Source organism: Triturus cristatus, chromosome 2_2 (assembly GCF_964204655.1).
Source record: "Triturus cristatus chromosome 2_2, aTriCri1.1, whole genome shotgun sequence".
NCBI lineage: Eukaryota > Metazoa > Chordata > Amphibia > Caudata > Salamandridae > Triturus > Triturus cristatus.
In genome coordinates, this window is record NC_140582.1 from 291,960,500 (window position 1) to 291,978,610 (window position 18,111).

The 18,111-nt window shown below is 48.8% G+C and overlaps 1 protein-coding gene across 1 annotated transcript in view; it reads right to left on the reverse strand.

Moving 5' to 3' along the window:
- Positions 1-871: 871 nt before the first annotated feature.
- TEK (TEK receptor tyrosine kinase) overlaps positions 872-18,111 on the reverse strand; it is a 542,264-nt gene continuing 525,024 nt past the window's right edge. Inside the window, exon 23 of the mRNA XM_085641331.1 lies at positions 872-1,098. Coding sequence (XP_085497457.1) covers positions 1,024-1,098 — 75 coding nt within the window. The 3' untranslated portion in view covers positions 872-1,023. The remainder of the gene's footprint in view (positions 1,099-18,111) is intronic.

The following is an 18,111-nucleotide window of genomic DNA, read 5'->3' on the forward strand; positions in this document are numbered from 1 at the left end:
TGCCTCACCACTACTTTCAGTTTAATCCTGGAATGTTGGATTTAGATGGCCTTCTTTGAAACAAGTGTATAAATGAGATTCTCTGAAACAAACACTTTGTGTTGCACTCTTGATTCAGTGGATAGGCTGTCCCGCCCAGCAGAAAAAAGGGGCATATTAGCAAGGGCAATATCGCCGCTTTAGCGGCACTTTTTGCCGCTAAAGCGCAGATATTTCTATCGCCCCATTAGCAAACTGTCGCTATAATCTAACGCCTGCTAAAAACATGACTTACCTGTTTATCCAATGGGAGGTGGATCTTCAGGTTAAGTCCCCATTGGCGTTAATACGTGAATATCGCTGGATTTCCAGCGATATTCACACATTTCACTGCTATCGCTGGATATTTTAGCACAATGGAGAAAAACGTTGCTAATAGCATGTTTTCGCCGCTAAAATATCCAGTGATAGGCAGCGATAAAAATGAACACGCTAAGCGTGTTTTGCGATAAATATTGCAACTTCTTGCTAATAGGCCCCAAAGTGCTTTAATCCAGAAGCTCAAAGTAACCTCATGGTTCTATGAATGCATCTGCCCACATATTCGGTTACCAGATTGCCTCAACAAAAACTCTAAATTATGTTGCATGAATTAATGTCTTCTAGACAAGCAGTCCCCCCTCTTTGCTTTTTCCGCACTAACAGAGACACTTTTTGTTCTTGCACAATTTTTTCACCAACATCTTTATTTTAAACATTTTTAGGCTATTTTTTTCGGTTTTTTCTTCATTTCATCTTCTACAAATATGGAAGCGATCAACTGTACAAAAATATACTGTTTACCAAAAGGCAGTGCGAAACGTATTTACATGACTAAAAAAGCATTGTATTAAAAGTGACAGTACACATATATGTATTTATTGTAAAACACTAATATACAGACAGGTGTATGCAGAGGCTCACGCAGAACATGAGAATGCATTGTGCTTTACTGCACAGTGTTATCATTGGATGGCTTTTATTCATAAGGTGATACCATTGCACTTAGCCCGCTTCTTCTGCTGAGCAGTCAATGCCAGCATATGTAAACTTCTCATACAGAGTGGTGTTCACATACGTCTAGAAAAAGGAGAAAAAAGAATGTTACTCGTAGCTTGTGTAGTTTGCATTTCACAAAGAGAACACGTTTATTTGGGTACAACAAGTTTATTGACATGAACTCCAAGTACAACAAAACAGAATGTCCCTTCTACATTATTTTTTAAGTGTATTTATTAAGCCCACCATACCCTGCAAGTGTATCCTGGTGCTGAGCAGGTGTGTGTGCGTAGCTGTGTCTAGGGTTGGTTGGTAAGAGTGAGGTATTCAGCTCCTTGCCTGGCTCTGCACCCAATCCCTTACCACCTCACATGGCTGACTGTGCCATGTAACAATATAAAGGGTGTTGTTGGACTTTGCCCTTTTTGGCTAAAGTTCCTTAAACTTTTTGCCTTCCTCCTAGACCTTTTTCTGACATTGTGTTGCCAACTTAGATGCTTTGGGCACTTTGCCACTGCTGATCAGTGTCAAAGTGCAAGTGCTCCCTATATAAAGTGTTATGGTAATTGGTTGTCCATAATTGGTATGTTTGTCTTACAAGTAAAGTCCCTAGTAAAGTGCACTATGTGTGCCAGGGCTGGTAATGCAAATGCTACTAGTGGGCCTGCAGCACTAATTGTGCCACCCACACAAGTAGCCCTAAGAAGAGATCTCAGACCTGCCACTGCAGTGCTTGCGAGCAGTTTGTTAACTGCCTTGTTGTCCTGACAAGTGCACCCACTTGCCAGGCCTTACCCTTCCCTTTTTATGCACATCAGACACCCCTATAGTAGGCCCAAGGTACCCCCCTGGGCAGGGTGCAGTGTATTTGAAAGGTAGGACATGTACTGAGGTGTCTACCATGTCCTGACAGTGAAATACTGCCGAAATTCGCTTTTCACTGTTGCAAGGCCATCTTGCCCATAGGACAGAATGGGGTATGCTGTGTCACATGTTTCCAGCATATCTTCCCATAGGCATAAGATGGAGAGATGGAGTTTAGAGTGCCTGAACTCAGAATTTAATAACATATCTTTTTGTGAAGATGGTTTTTAAATTGTGTGTTTAGAAACCACGCTTTTAGAAGTGGCTGGTTTTTCGTCCTGACACTAGGGAGGATTGACCAGGGAGGAGTGGGTGAGACAGCAACAGGCTAGCCTGCATTTGGTGTGGTGGGTGGAGTAGCCCCTTTGATGCGAAGAGGGCTGTGCTGCTGCCACAAAAGAATGGCTCCACCTCCTGCGGAGTATCTGAGGCCCAGACCCTCACTATCAAAAAAGGAAGGTGTGCACTGGCAGAAAGATACCCAGAACTGGTTTGGACCGGGCTCAGAGCCCCCTGAACACAAAGACATCAAAGGCATTTAGGGATATAAATGTGAGAGCTGAAACCCCTGCACTCAAGACTGAACTCAAGCCTGAAAAAGGATTGAAACTACTTTGTGATCAAGAGGCACATCTGCCAAAGAAGAACAGCTGAAGAGACTGAAAAGAAGGACTGCCCTTGCTATGTGTTCTGGGGCTGGCCTGCAGTTTGCTGATTTGACTAAGGAGAGAACAAGGGACTTTGCTGTGTGCTGTGTTCCCCTGCTTGAATGGACTTTGCTGTGTGCTATGTCCTGAAGTAACTTGTCTCCAAGGGCCCAGGAGGAGCTGATTCCCTGTTGTGGAAACTCAGGAACATCAAAGTTTCCAAGTATGTCTCAGCGACGCCGTGTGCGTGTGCTTTTTGCAGCCTGAGACCTTCGTGAGAATTGCCCCGTGACCGTGTGTCCCGGAGCAGTCTTGCGCTCTGCTTCGGTTGGACGGCGTGACCAGAAGTGCTGTGATCGTTATCGCCATCGGCCCTGACCGTCGTCCCAAGGGGGAGCCATGAGAAATCACCGCCGCCGGCCCGAGCCTGTCTTTGCCAAGGAGAGACCTGTAAACCTTCACCATCGTGGGTCCGAGGTCCTTTGCCCAAGATCAACGGAGTCGCGCCAGGAGCCGATCAGCTGCGAGGCCGTCGCCTGGTAGCCCGACTCTCACTACGAGGAACAGCCGCCGCCAACCCGAAGCCGCACAGCGTGACGCCCAAGCTGCGAGGAGAGGAGAGAGAGAGACTGCAACCCCCGAGGTAACGCTCAGCGAGCTTTCGTGTGTCGCCGCCTGGGGCGGAGTGTGTGCTACGAGAGACCGCTCTTGGCCTTTCCCATCTTTGCAGCGTGAGCCTCCGCTCAAGTCAGTATCACGTCCCATACTCGCCGAGGAGTAGCAGTACCAGGGTCGGATTGTGGAGCTGCACTTTGTTTCCTTGATAGCTGTATTGAGGGCTAATTTTGGCAGTCACTGTCCACGAGTCAGCCGGGAGTGGCATAGAGATCTTCACTAGCACCGCGATCAGTGCCGACCCCCTAAGAATCACAAAAATTACAGGGATGGTGGCCGGCTGAGGTCAGCAGACCACCATGTCCATGGCTGCTTTTAAATAATGTAATCTGGGGGCGTGGCCAAGATGGCGAGCGGGTAAGACATACTTTACTTCGTCTCACCGCTCCCGAGTGTCCAACTTCGCCCAAAAGATGTGTCTCACCCCCTTCTAAAGCCCAGAAACGCAGGAGGAGTGCACCCCAAAAGGCGGCTGGGGGCCGGAGAGATCGTGTAGTCTCCAGGCGGTGGGCTGCGATGCAGTCCTTGGAAATGGTGGCCAGACCCCGCCACTAGCTCAGCAGTGAATAAGGTGCGCTGGGGGCATCACAGGTGCCGGGACTACGGTTCGGAGTCAGTCGGCGGCGGTCCCACAGTGGTGTGCAGCGAGCGGAGCGGCCCCGCCTAACACCTGCGCAAAGGTATCGGCGGCGGGAGCAGTGAGTCGGCCGGCCGAAGAGGGGCCGGGAAGGCGTGTGGAGACCACACCTCCCGTAGCCTGGACCGGAGTTAGAGAAGAGAAGACCCGGCGGCGGGAGACCCGTCAGCGGGGGGCCTCGGCCACGAGTGTCGCTTGGCTTGCCCCCCTCGCTGTGCAAGTATTGGGACCGGGTCAAGCTAAGCCTGCAGGCCGCCCTAGTAATCACCTGGGCCATGCTGTCGGGGCCTAGGTGGCAGCGGAGAGCCGAGGACTCATACAAGCAGCCACGGTGCGGTAAGAACGGCACGGGACAGCAGGCAGAGGCAACACACAGCAGGTGGGGCAGCGGCCAGACTCATCAGCTGGCGCCCGCATACAGCAGCTGCATGCTCCCAGGGATCTGGGAGAGTCACACGCTGCACCTACAGTTGCAGAGGGGCCCGCTATTGCTACACGGGACCTGTGTGGTGGAGACACCAGGCCCTGCGGCAACCGGATATTAAACCACACCGGAGACTGCGCTCTGGCAGGACACGGACAGAGATACTGCGACACGGCCTAGCAACGGAGAGCACAGAGCAGGCAAGTGGGACTGAGGTCGTGGTAGGCCTAACGGTGCACTGTTGTAACGAGGGGGCATCGGCCAGAGACATCGACTGGCACCCAATTGGCTTGGTCGCGCTGTGGCAGGCGGCGGATTGAGGGAAGGAGACAGGAATCATATCCCCGGCCGCGAGGGGAGCCCTTAACTGACCTGAACAGGTCCAGACAGATTAGAGGTATCTGTGGGGGTGCGCAACACGCCCTACAGGGGCCCGGCGACAGAGTGTCTACAGGGAGGTCGAGAGAGGGAGACGGATCTCAGGTGACAACACCCGACCCCATTTCGATCCGCCACAACATAGACACACAGGCCGTAGGCGACGGTACTCGAGAAAGAAGAGGGTGGAGGCAGCCCAAACACACAGGGACATTCTGGCCTAAAGAGAGGGTTGGCGGTGAGTCGGCTTGACGGGCGATCTTACTCCAAGGAATGCGAAGGGGTCTGGTGCTGGGGCCACGCGACTGCAGGTGATTAAGACCTTGGGAGCTGGAGTGTTGGTGAGACAGGCATTTCGAACAGAGGGGGTCCGAGATGGCTAGTACTACAGCCGGGACCCAGTAACTACCGGAGAGGAGCATCCACCCAGAGCAGGGAGGTAGCGGCCGGACCATCGCCTGGAGATGTAGAGCTCTCGGGACCCCAGAGCACCAGCTGGTTTAGGATAGAGGGCACTGGTTGATCCCTGCGGGCAGCACACCGCATACCAGACAGTGGATAGCCTCACTGGTTGGGCAACAGGCCCCTCGGCCACTCTGAAGTTCCCAATTTACGAGATCCTACCCAAACTGGACGGACCGCCCGTCGGGGCGGGCGAGCTGGAGTAGCAGCGCAGACAATACGGATAGAGTCTCATCAGAGGCACGTCCACCCACCGCTGTCCCTCTGAAGATGTGTGGGGCGTAGCGGGTCCCCACTTGGGAAATCTACGGGAGCGGAGCGGTGAATTCTAAGAGATGGAGGACAATACTGCTGCGTGCCAGGCACCGGCGTACAAGAAGCCATAAGCAGGCCTTCATCGCAGCGGGAGTGGGCCTTCACAGGAAAACCCATTTAGACTGCTGCTGACATGACGACGCAGCGAGCCAAGAAATACCTCACATAAAAAGACATGCTTACTAAACCCACGCTGACGAGCCCCGATGCAGAGGGGGCAGAGGCCCCGAATACTCAAGCTTTTCTAGAGACATTATTCAATACCCTACGGGACGACTTTCATACCCTGCAAAGCGAAGTGGCAGGGGAAGTGAGGGCGATCCGTCAAGACGTAGACACTCAGGGAGACCGAGTGGTTGCGATCCAAGATCAAGATCAAACCAGAGAGGAAGAGATAACACAACTCCAACAGGAGGTGATCCGCCTGAGGGAACAACATATCGACCTCCAGGCCCATACGGAGGATCTCGAAAACTGCTCTTGGTGGAATAATATCCGTGTGCAGGGGGTCCCATCGGAGGAACAGATATGGTCAATTACCTTCAGGCCCTGTTTCGAGAGATACTCGGGGACTCAGCAGACCTGGAGATCCGCATCGATAGGGCCCACAGAGTTGGTCTGCCACGGAGGGCCTCGGCGCCACCACTAGATATCCTCGCCTTCCTGCCGGACTGCCCCTTGAAGGAACGCATTCTCAGAGAGGCCAGGGCGAAACAGCCGATCTACTACCAGGGCAACTCTATAGCGTTATACCAGGACTTGGCAGCCATGACCCTTCAGAAAAGGCGAGAATTCCGCAAAGTGACCTCACACCTACGTGATAAAGGAGTGGCATACTCCTGGGGTCACCCATTTCGAATAATATTTAAATGGGAAGGCAAGCTACTCCAAATTAGATCTCTATTGGGCCTGCCACTCCACAGCCCCGAAGAAAAGCTCAACACAAGTCAGCCGCCGCCACGAGAGCGTTGGCAGAGAGTTGGACCGAGACGTCTCTTGGGAGCATCCCAGGGGTCCGACCCCGCAGCTATGGCGCAGGAACGACAGGCAGCACTAGAGTCAGTGGTCAAAGTTACAGCGTCTACTGATAGCTCCTGAACAGAGAGGGGACTGCTGCCAACCAGAGTGCAGTAAGGGGTGGGGGGGCTTGGGAAGGGGAGGGGGGTGTTTTGATCTTTCAAGCCATGAAATGTCCCTGTTCACATTTTCTTCCAGATGTGCGCGACCAAGCCCGGCGGGCTCTGGACAATTGGAGGGGTTTGGGGAAGTTCAGTTAGGGTTAGGGAGGGGGAGGAGGGGAACTGGTGTGCTAATTGGGAGACCACGCGAGCGTAGGCGGCATAGAGAGCCGGATGGGGGCCCAAGGAAGGGGGGCACAGATGCACAGCAAGGGAAGGCCCACGGGCAGGTACAGACGTTAGATTCAACCTATATCCCATGACACATTCAGCACTGCATATTCTCACTCTTATTGTGCATGGCCTGAATAGCCCTAACAAGCGGAAATCCATATTGTCATATCTCAAGCACTCAGCGGCGGATGTGTGTCTCTTAAAGGAAACTCATCTCCTGTCCAAGGACTGGCCTCGGCTGAGGTCCAGGGCATTTTCTCAACAGTTTTTCTCTTCCACCCAGGACAAAAAAGCAGGGGTGGCCATATTGATGGCTAAGCGCTTTGACGGGAAAGTGGGCGATAAGATATCGAAAGTCAAGGGGAGGCTTTTAGCCTACAAGCTGTGGGTGGGGGATTCTCCCCTGGTAGTGGGCTCCATTTACGCACCCAACACTGGACAAGAGAAATTCCTTAAAGCGGCCCTGTACGAAGTCCTAGGGGCACAGGAACGAACGGTAATTGTAGGAGGGGACCTGAATTTAGTTATAGACATGTCAGCGGACAGGTTTAGCCACAGATACACCCAGACTGGAGCGATATCCATGGAGGGACGGTTGTGGGTCCAGAACCAAGGGCTCATAGATATATGGAGGGTGGCTCACCCCCACACCTCGTAATTCTCCTACTACTCCCACGCACACCACACATGCCCGCCTAGATCATTTGCTGGAGACGGCAGAGGTGAACTCATGGTGAGGGATGTCACCATAACGCCGGCGGCCTTATCCGACCACGACGCGGTACAAGCAGCCCTGTGGGTGCCGCAGCCATGTAGGACCTTTGGGGGATGGAGAATGAGAGAGGGCATGTTACAACAAACCAGCCGTGCAAGAACAGATCCTCAAATGTATCACAGACTACCTCGACACAAACAACTCCCCTGATGTCTCCAGGTCACACCCTGTGGGGGGCTCTCAAAGCGGTGGTGAGGGGGGAACTGATTGCGATTTCCACAGCCGAGAACAGAGAGCGCAAGCCTAAACGCCAGCAGCTCACAACCCAAGTTCTGGAGCTAGAGAGAGTACATAACAGGACTGGGGCGCCCAGGGTTTGGCGTCAATTGAAAGCGGCATGTGCCCAGCTAGCGGGGCTAGACATCGACAGGGCCGAATATGTGGCGCTTAGGCTTAAACACTCCTGCTACATGGGCGTATGCTCGCGAGCAAGCTGCGGGCCGGCACCGTACACTCCAAAGTACACTCTCTCAAGTCGACTTTGGGGACCGTGGCCGAGAGCGATGAGGAGATAGCTCGGGTCTTTCAATCATTTTATGCTGAGCTGTATCGCAGGGAGACCCCTTCCCCTTCCCAGTTAGACACCTACCTCAAGGGAACTCACATAACCGCCCTAGGTCCAACCCAAGCGATACGTTAGATGCCCCCATACGCATATAGAAGGTAATAGGAGCGATATCGCGTCTCAAGCCTTTGAAGTCAGCAGGACCTGACGTTTTTTCGGCCGGGTTTTATAAAACATTCTGCACGGTGCTGGCCCCAGTACTGACAAGCCTTTTTAACTCCTTCAAGGGACCAGGGTCGATTCCCTCAGACATGCTAGCGGCTTCTATAGTAGTACTGCCGAAAACGGGAAAAGATAAATCCCTGTGTGGATCCTACCGACTGGTGTCGCTGCTTAATGTGGATCTGAAGTTGTTTACGGGCATATTGGCAGCTAGACCGGGTCCCCTAATGCCGGGCATTACGGAACCCGACCAGCCCGGCTTTATTCAAAATCGGCAAAGCAGTGATAATACCAAACGCCTATTCCATGTGATCGACAAGGCTCACCGCACGGATATGGAGGCCCTCCTCTTATCAGTGGATGCTGAGAAGGCATTTGACCGGGTGGACTGGGATTTTTTCAGACAAAACCTTGATCCATTGGGGGCATAGGGGAGAGATTCCGGACATGGGTGGCGAGTTGCTACGGCGACTATTAGGGTGAATGTGGTAACATCCAGACCATTCGAGATACTAAGGGGGACCCAGAAGGGGTGCTTGCTGTTGCCTCTTCGTTTTGCCCTCTATGTTGAGCCGCTTGCCCAGAGGATTAGGGAGAATCCAGACATATTAGGCATCCCGTTCGAGGGGGGATAGGCACACAATAAGTCTTTATGCGGACAATATTATTGCCTCCCTTGAAACACCAGCGCGCTCTGTCCTGGTGTTTTTACGAGAACTAGAGGCCTTTGGCTGGGTCTCGGGTTTCCGGGTTAACGTCGGGAAGTCAATGATCCTATGGCTGAACCAAGCAGGACAGCTGCTTGACCTGGGTGGAAGAACATATGCGGGTATTCCGGTATAAAATCTATCCCATACTTAGGCATTGAATTGGCCCCGTCTGTATCCCAAACGGTCACACTCAACTATACCAAACTATCCTATCAAATCGCTCAAGACCTCCACCAGTGAAAGCACCACCAGTTATCCCCTATGGGACGGGTGGCGGCAATCAAGAGGTCCATCCTCCCTAAAGCATCTTATATCTTTCAGACAATTCAGATTTGGCCACCACCCCACTATTCAGAAACTGCAGCAGTCCATCCAGCACTTTGTCTGGGCGGGAGTTAGCCCGGACTACGGAAAGAACTGGGCTACTTACGACCCGATGAGGGAGGGTTGGGGATACCGAATGTCCTAGAATATTTCAGAGCAACACAGCTCCTTTACCTAGTGGAGTGGAGCAGACCCGGATCAGAAAAGAGATGGCTGTTCCAAGACAGAGCGCTGGCAAAACTATTGCTTTGTAAGGACCCATTCCTTAAACAAGAAGATCGACCTCCCAATCTCTGGGGCTCACCCCTCATGCTCTCATTGCTTAAGGCATGGGACGGGGTCGCCATCAAAAAAGGGTTATCCTCTTTCCCTTCGCCCATGACTCCCTTCCTCGACAAGAAGGTCTTTTCGCTGGGGGCCGACGAAAGGGCGTTCCCGAGATGGAGGCAGACGGAATGCAAGGCAGCAGGGCACTTCTTTGACCTAGAGGGGATCCTTTCTTTCCATGACATGCACGCAGAATATGGCCTCCCGGAGACCGAAAGGTTTCACTATCTGCAAGTTCGGCACTGGTTACTCAATGCAGAGGTGCTATCAAAGGTCTCTCGGAAGTTGACAACATTTTAAAAATGGATTTATACAAAGAACACGGATACGAAAATGATCTCTGAGCTATATGAGGCGCTACACCCTCAAGCTCCAAGAGAACCCACGCATAACAGAGAAGGTGGGTGGGAGAATTGGGGAGGGACCTCTCGGCGAAGGAGTGGACAGACATCTATTATCATGCTACTCACACCGCATGCAACACAGCTAGCAAAGAGACAGCAGTTAAGGTAGCTATGTACTGGTACTTAACCCCGGTCCGTCTTAATAGGGGGAATCCTGAACGCAGCCCAACCTTCTGGCGTGGAGCAGACGGCACGTTACTACACTTGTTGTGGGAGTGCACAGAATTGGTGAGCTATTGGTCAGCGATCTTGGACGATGTGGATTGCCAGTTTGACACGCAGATCCCGAGATTCCCATCTTACGTGGTTCTGGGCCTACCTAACCTGCTGACGTATCCACTAAGATCCCGGAAAGCGAAACAAATGGGATTAGATTTGGGGGCGGCTCTCCAAAATATCTTATCGCATTGGGGAACATGGGTAAAACCAACATATGTAGGGTGGCTGCACAGGCTATGGTACATTCTGGGCATGGAACGCATACAGGCCTCACTTACCAACTCAATGACGAGTTTTAACGAAATTTGGCAACCGCTGCTCTCACTTTTGTCAACTGAAATGAATGAAATCACATGCCCTAGATATCTGTGCCTCCTCCACCTCACGGGCCTCGCAACACCGACCTAGTAACACTGCAGTACATATAGGCTAGCGTTGCTCATTGGGATTAGATCAACCGTTCCCAAGCACACCAGTTCGAAGGGGGGAAGGGGTGGGCAGTGTTTGTTCTTCTTTTATTGTACTTCCTTTATTTTTCCTATTCCATGGCATTGCTGCCCAAGAGTCGGCGCAGAATTCCAGAAAGCATAGAGACATTACGGACATTATAGTAGGTTCGTCTGGGGCCAGACTGGGGGCGCCCATTTACTGCATGTCAGGATTGAATATGTACTACCAAAGGTTCCGTGTTGCAGAAGCATAGCCCATAATTCTGGAATTGTATGTTATTTTATTGCTGGATGGCAATAAAAACAAAGGTAAACCTAAATAAGGCAATCTTTATTGGTAAAGCAGCCTGTTTTCCATGAAGGAATACAAGATCCTTTCAAAAAGTAAAATGAAAAGTTTTCTTTTCATTTTTAGGACCAGGCAGTGGACCGTGGAACCACGGCCTGCTCTTAAAAATGCGTTTACAAACATTCACAAACGGGAAGGGGTCCCTCGGGGACCCCTTTCTATTTGCGAATGGGTTACCACCTACTTGAAGTAGGTGGTAATATGTGAATGTTTTGCGACCGCATTCACGGTCACAAACCATTTATGCATACCGTTAAGATTCGGTATTTGGAAGCGACGCCCTAAACACTCCCCTTCCAAATACCGAATCGCAAACCCATTTTGTGATTCCGTAACAGGTTACCAAATCGCAAAATATTTTGCTGCATCTGAAAAGCATTTCTTGTGATCGCAAACGGGCCAATTGTGCGAATCGGCCCTTTTGCGAAGGCTAAAATGCTTGATGCATGTGCCCCTAAGTGATTTGCATGGAATCACAGGATGTTGCGCGGCGGTGCCGAGGCTCGAACCGAGATCTCTAGCTCTTATGTCAGCAGCTCTGGCCACTGTGCCACTTCCTCTCCACTCCCATGTTATCTGCCAGGGAGCTCTTTCCTTCTCCCGGATGATGATTGATGAAAACAACTCTTTAATCATTACATAGGCAAAACCAATGCATTACCGATGCTGGTTTTTTATATTTTTTACATTTTTGAGGAGACAAAGTGCAGCCACAGAATCAACCACAAGGTGTCCCTGCATTCCAGCTGAAGAGCATACAGATCCAGCTCACAGTGCTTTGAAAAAAATTGGTAAGATCTCCTAGGGTCATGGTTTCAATGACTCCGGTGACTTACTGCAATTTTAAAAAAATGTTGTGAGGGGGGCTGCTGTGCTTCCTGCAGCTTCCCGCAAAATAAAAATAAAAAACGCTTGGTGGTGCTCCTGCCCTTTCTTAGGGCACCAGATGCTTCAAAAAAGTTCAAAATAAAGCTCTTGCTGGGCATGATGGGGTGCTTCCTAGTTGGAGCAGAGAATGTGAAATGTGTGGCTACTCCGCTGATTTCACATTCACTGCTTTTTTTTATTTGGTGGAGGGTGGCATACACTCCATCCCCTTTCGAGCCTTTTCAAGGCCCTGGGGACCCTGTGCCCCGGGCTGAAGTTTGTTTTTTGGGAGCGGTGTGCAGCCGTCCTCCGTGAGATATGATATCTCTGAAGAGACCCCAATCCCCCTAGTGTCAAAGTTTATTTTTTGGCAAGGGGGCGTTCAGCTTCTCTCTTCAAGGCATATTAGTGGCCTGGGACCCATATCCTTCAGGGCCAAAGTTTATTTTTTGTGGAGGTGGTGTGCGGCCTCCCTCCTGAGCCACAAAAGGGCCACAGGAACCCCATCCCATGGAGCAAACGTTTATTTTTTTAGGAAGGGGGAGTATCTCTGAGGGGGGGGGGGGGCATCCGCCAGGACACTGCTGTTCCGTGGGCAGGAATAACTTCATGCCCGCACTCTAGCGGGCAAGGAACACAGGTTTGCTCCCACCCAGTGCTCCCACCCTGCCATGAAGAAGCAAACAAGTGCAGCCAGATCCCACAGCACCACGAATAGGTGCAGGCAGATGAGCTGAGGGCCACGGAGGCTCTCCCCGCAGCCCCAAACACTGTGATTGCTGTGCGTGTCCCAGGAAGAATCAGGGCACCTCGTCCCTGGGGCTGGGGGTCACAGGGCCATGTGTGTCATCAAGTGATGTCATTTGAGATGTCATAAATGATGTCATAGAACATGTCGTTAGTGATGTCATATGTGAGGTCCTAAACAATGTGTGGTGGGGCGCAAGTTATAGTTAGCGCTGATAAATATAGCTGGTGAATTCCTGTGTTTTTTTTTAGTTCAAAACCCTAATGTTCACGCTGATAAATTTATCTAACTATAACATTACTTTAACCTTTGTTTTTTACAGTGAATTTCTAAGATTTTCTTTTAAAGTAAATTAATTATTTTTGTGAGTGTATGTACAGTAGAATGACATTATAATATATGCAGTGTTCTGACATTTCAGTAAAAATGTTTTTATTTAATTGTACAAAACAGGCTATGGTTCACAGTTTGCAAAATCTTTGTCAAAAGTGTGTTAGTATTAAACAGATAAATATTCAATAGAAATTATTTGCTTAGTTATTGTAACTCTGATATTAAGGCATATCACCAGCAATCTATTTTTGAGGTGTCATTACTCTCGCAATGATGGGTAAGCATAGTAGGGTGCGAGAGGGACTGGTCTCTCCTTTCAGACCTCAATCTCCGATGACGGATGTGCACAGGAAGATGTGTGGAGGGAATGACCTCTCTGCTGAGACCTCACTCTGTAATGATAGGTATACATAGTAGGGAGTATGGAGGGACTAAACTCTCCTTTCAGACCTCTCTCTCAGCTGATGGGTAGTGAGGTCTGTGGAGGGATTGGCCTCTGCTGAGACCTCTCTCTGTAAAGATGTGTCTGTAGTAGGGTGTGCGGAGGGACTGGCCTCTCCTTTCATACCTCTCTCTCAGATGACAGGTGTGCGTGGGGAACAGCCATTACAACGCGGTTATTACCACGCTGTGCAGTTACATCGCATGCGTTACAACGCATGCGATGTTACAACGCTATGCCATTAGAACGCAAGTCTGTACATCGACTTGCGCTAGATGGCGTGCTAACATTACAAATAGTGTAGTTTACTATCCCAACACCTTCCCTACTGTTAAGTGGACTGGAGTTGGAATAGTAAATTACACTTTTTTAATGTCAGCACGCCATCTAGCGCAAGTCGATGTAAAGACTTGCGTTCTAATGGCATAGCGTTGTAACATCGCATGCGTTGTAACGCATGCGATGTAACTGCACGCGTGGTAAAAACCTGCGTCGTAATGTCATACATCCGGTGTGCGTAGTAGGGTGTGGGGAGGGACTGCCCTCTCCTTTTAGACCTCTTTCTCAAATGATGGGTGTGTGTAGTAGGGTGTATGGAGGGAATGGCCTCTCTGCTGGAACCTCTTTTTGTAATGATAGGTGTGCGTAGTAGGGTGTGGGGAGGGACGGAACTCTCCTTTCAGACCTGTCTCTCAGATGACAGGTGTGCTTAGTAGGGTGTGTGGAAGGACTGGCCTCTCTGGTGAGACCTCTCTCTGTAATGATGGGTGTGTGTAGTAGGGTGTGGAGAGGGATTGGCCTCTCCTTTCAGACCTCTATCTCAGATGATGGGTGTGCATAGTAAGGTGTGGGGAGGGACTGGGCTCTTCTTTCAGAACTCTGTCAGATGACGGGTGTGCATGGTAGGGTGTGGAGAGGGACTGCCTTCTCCGTAAATACCTCTCTATCAGGTCACAGGTGTGTGGAGGGATTGGTCTCTCTACTGAAACCTCTCATTGTAATGATAGTTGTGCCTACTAAAGTGTGGGGAGTGACTGGGCTCTTCTTTCAGACCTCTATCTCAGATGATGGATGTGCATAGTAGGGTGTTTGGATGAGCCTTGACTCTACTCACAACTCTGCTCAAACCAATGAGCATAAATAGTAGTCTGATCAACACCATCTCCAATAAGACTCCTTCATACAGTAACAAGTGTGCATAGCAGAGTGTATTCAAACATCACCTACTCCTTCCTACTTTTCACGATCCTGCAAAAGTTTTGCATGATCATAACATTTTTTAAAAAAAAGATTTAACTGTCTACTCATCACAGTACTTACCCGCTGTCTCTCAAAAAGAAGTACTACAATCTGCATTACTACTAGTGGAGTGTATTGAGAACTCATCTACTACTTTTAACTATTCGCGATCCTACGAGATTGTAAAAAATAGTTAAAAACAATATATATTTATTATCTTCACAGTAGTTATTCCTTAGACACGTCCTCCGTAAATCTAGGGGGACAGCATACCTTTCAGCTGCCCCCTTATATAGCTTTTTCTACTTCATTTCCACAACATCTCCAGTTTTTCACAGTAATGAAAAATGGCAGCCATTTTATTTCTAACATTTCAAGCCAGCCAATCAGAGTGCTTAAGAGCTGAAAGGCTCAAGGGAAAACGGGCCTCTTGACCAATCACAGGGCCTCATTTTTAATTTTGCTCTCTCGCGCGATGCCCACGGGACTCTCGTGAGCCCAAGTGCCAAATTGAACATTTACGATCTAGCTTCCTACCAAATTTGGTGTGATTCCGTTCAGAAGTTTTGCTACAACCTGTCTTAAAGTTGTCCATGGAAAATGCATGGAGATTTTACGTTTTGGAACCCCCCTTTTTTCCTCAGCTTCGTTTGACAGATCACCCCAGATATTTCCAGGCAGGAGCTAAGCTGGATGAACTTCCTTTGTGGAAAGTTTTGTTGAGATTTGTAAAACGGGCCTAAGTTATTAGCAAACCAAAAAATGCTCCTTCTATGGTCAAGCAAACCTAACTACTGGCAACTGCCAGTAGGCAATGTATGTATATGTGTATATCTTATGTTAAATGTTTTCTAAAGCGCATAACTACCCAGGGCTAGACCACATCAACGTATGAGCAGCGACTGCCTACAGTTGCTGGATGGAGACGAGCCAGGTCTTAAGAGATATTCTGAAGAGAAGGTTATTCTTAATTTTCCTGAGAAAGAGGGAGAGAGAATTCCAGAGAGATGGGGCCAAGGCCCACCCTCTCTTACTCTCCTAAAATGGGAGATGATAACTAAGTTGAGCTCAGCAGAGCGCAAAGGTCTAGTGTGCCGGTAAGGTTTCATGAGATTGGACAAGATGGGTGCCGCCAGGGAGTGCAGGGTCTTGGGAGCAATGCAGGGGGCCTTGAAATGGATGCGTTTGTCCTCAGGGAGCCAATGCAACTTTAAAAGAAGACCAGAAATAGAAGAGAATTTAGGGAGTGAGATTAGCAGCTTGGCTGTGACATTTTGAGCTAATTGAAGTCTTCTGGTGACTAATTTATTGGCTCTCAAATACAAAGCATTGCAATAATCCAATCGGGACATAATCACCGCCTGAATTATATTTTTTCAAGTGGGGAAATCAAAAAGGCCCAGGATGGGTTTGAGTGATCTTAAGAACCCGAAGCAACTTCCGGAAACAGTTTTATCTTGAGCCTCAAAACATAGACTCCTACATTTTTAATGGAGGACAGCGGCCAATGCGGCTGACTCCAGAGCGCGGGGCCCACGGTTCGATCGCCGGCGGCAGCTCAGCTCAGCATCCTGTGACTCTGGCCAATAGCTCACTTAATCACCCCGATGGCCTTCAGCGCCTTGAAACCTTAAGGGGTGATATGTTCGAGCTTTACAAATATGGATTATTATTATAGCAAAAAGTGCCTGTGCTTGATAAATAAAGTGCTAAGATCTAGCTGATGTTATAAAATGTGTGTGTATATGTCGACATGTATGTATATACATAGGTATGTATATATATACACGTATATATGTATATGTATCTACACATGTACATATGTATGGGTACATGTATATATATATATCAGGTGTGTGTGTGTTCATATATTCGCACATATCCATACATAGAGGGGCATTGGTTCAACCCTCTTTTTCAATTGGTTTGCCAAAGTAATTTACACTCTGCTTCCATCCATGACTGCATGGGACAATTGGTCAGCCCTCTTCCGCCATTGGCTTTCTTGCCCATTGAGTGACAGATTTTGTCTGATTACAAGTGCTAATTGCCTAAAAATGAGTGCACTGCATTGTCAGCTCTGAGTATCCATTCTTATTAATAGGCCCCTTACATTTATTTCCTTCTCTTTTTATCCTCACAGCTCACCAGATAGTGTTTATAGGCCGCTTGCTTGCTTCTCATCTCATCTGCAGTGCAGTGTACCCCACGTGGCCAGTGTCTCCAAATCAGGAAGCCATCATGGAATGCTACCACAGTGTATTATTGTGTTATCATTCAGTATGGCTAGCATATGGTTCTAAACGTGACGGCCTGATGGAACTTTAAAAGATTCATGCTATGTAAAAAACCTTTACGAGATGTTCACTTACTGCTACGTTTCGTTTTTATTTTTCATGCACATGTTGTTGAGTTTGTATGTTTTATGGTGGCTGTGTAAATGTGTGAATGCAAGATTGAGTCACTAAGGGATGAATGGATGCACAAGTGCAAGGGTGAGTGCATGCATAATTACACGTTGAGTGCCTAAACCCACCAATGAATGTAGAGGTACTCTTAATTTATAAGCAAGGCCTTTTGGCATTTCCAATGCTTGGGTTTTTATAGGCTTCTTCCGCCAACAAATCTACAGACAGATGCACATAAATAATAATTTACGGGAAGACCATGGCAAGAGCTGAGGGTGTGAGTGAGAGCTGCCTGAGGAATGCAACATGTTGTATGAGATCATAAAGAAGCAATTATGAAGACGTGGGGAAAAAGAACAGATAGAAGCAACTAGAAAAAAAAAACAGGAAGAAAAATAGGAAGAGAATGGAAAATGAAAGTAGCAAGGAATGGTGAAAAAAGTGGGTAGAAAGAAGGTGGGAAACAAATGGAAAGAATGGTGACATGAAGCACAGAAGGTTGAAAGGGCTCAAGGGAGGGTGAAAAGAATGAAGGACAAAAGTATAGATGGGCAGATGCAAAGGTGAAATGATGTATACAGTGTTGCCTTGATTGTTGGGGAGGGAATGAAGAACAACATGGTGAACCGTTAGATGAGTGAAAAAATAAACAGATGGATTGTTGAAAGGTTCGTATGGCAGGATACATGGATGGGTAAAATGGTAACCTGATGTCTAAAAGTATGGATGGAAGCTGAAGGATGGGTGGCTAGATAATGAGATGGGTGAAAGGGATGAATGGGTGAAAGAATGATTAAAGGTTAGATGGATTGTTGGAAGGGTGTGTGCTTGGGTGGATGCTTGAATAGGTGAAAGGATTGATGAATCGAAGAGTTGGTGGTTATAATGGTAAAAGTATGGATGGTTAAATGGAAGGAAGGTTAGAATTGTTAAAAGATGAATGGACAAACATATGGGAAGATGGCTGAATGAAATTCATTTATAGTTGTAAGATATACATGGGTAAATTGCAAGAAGAG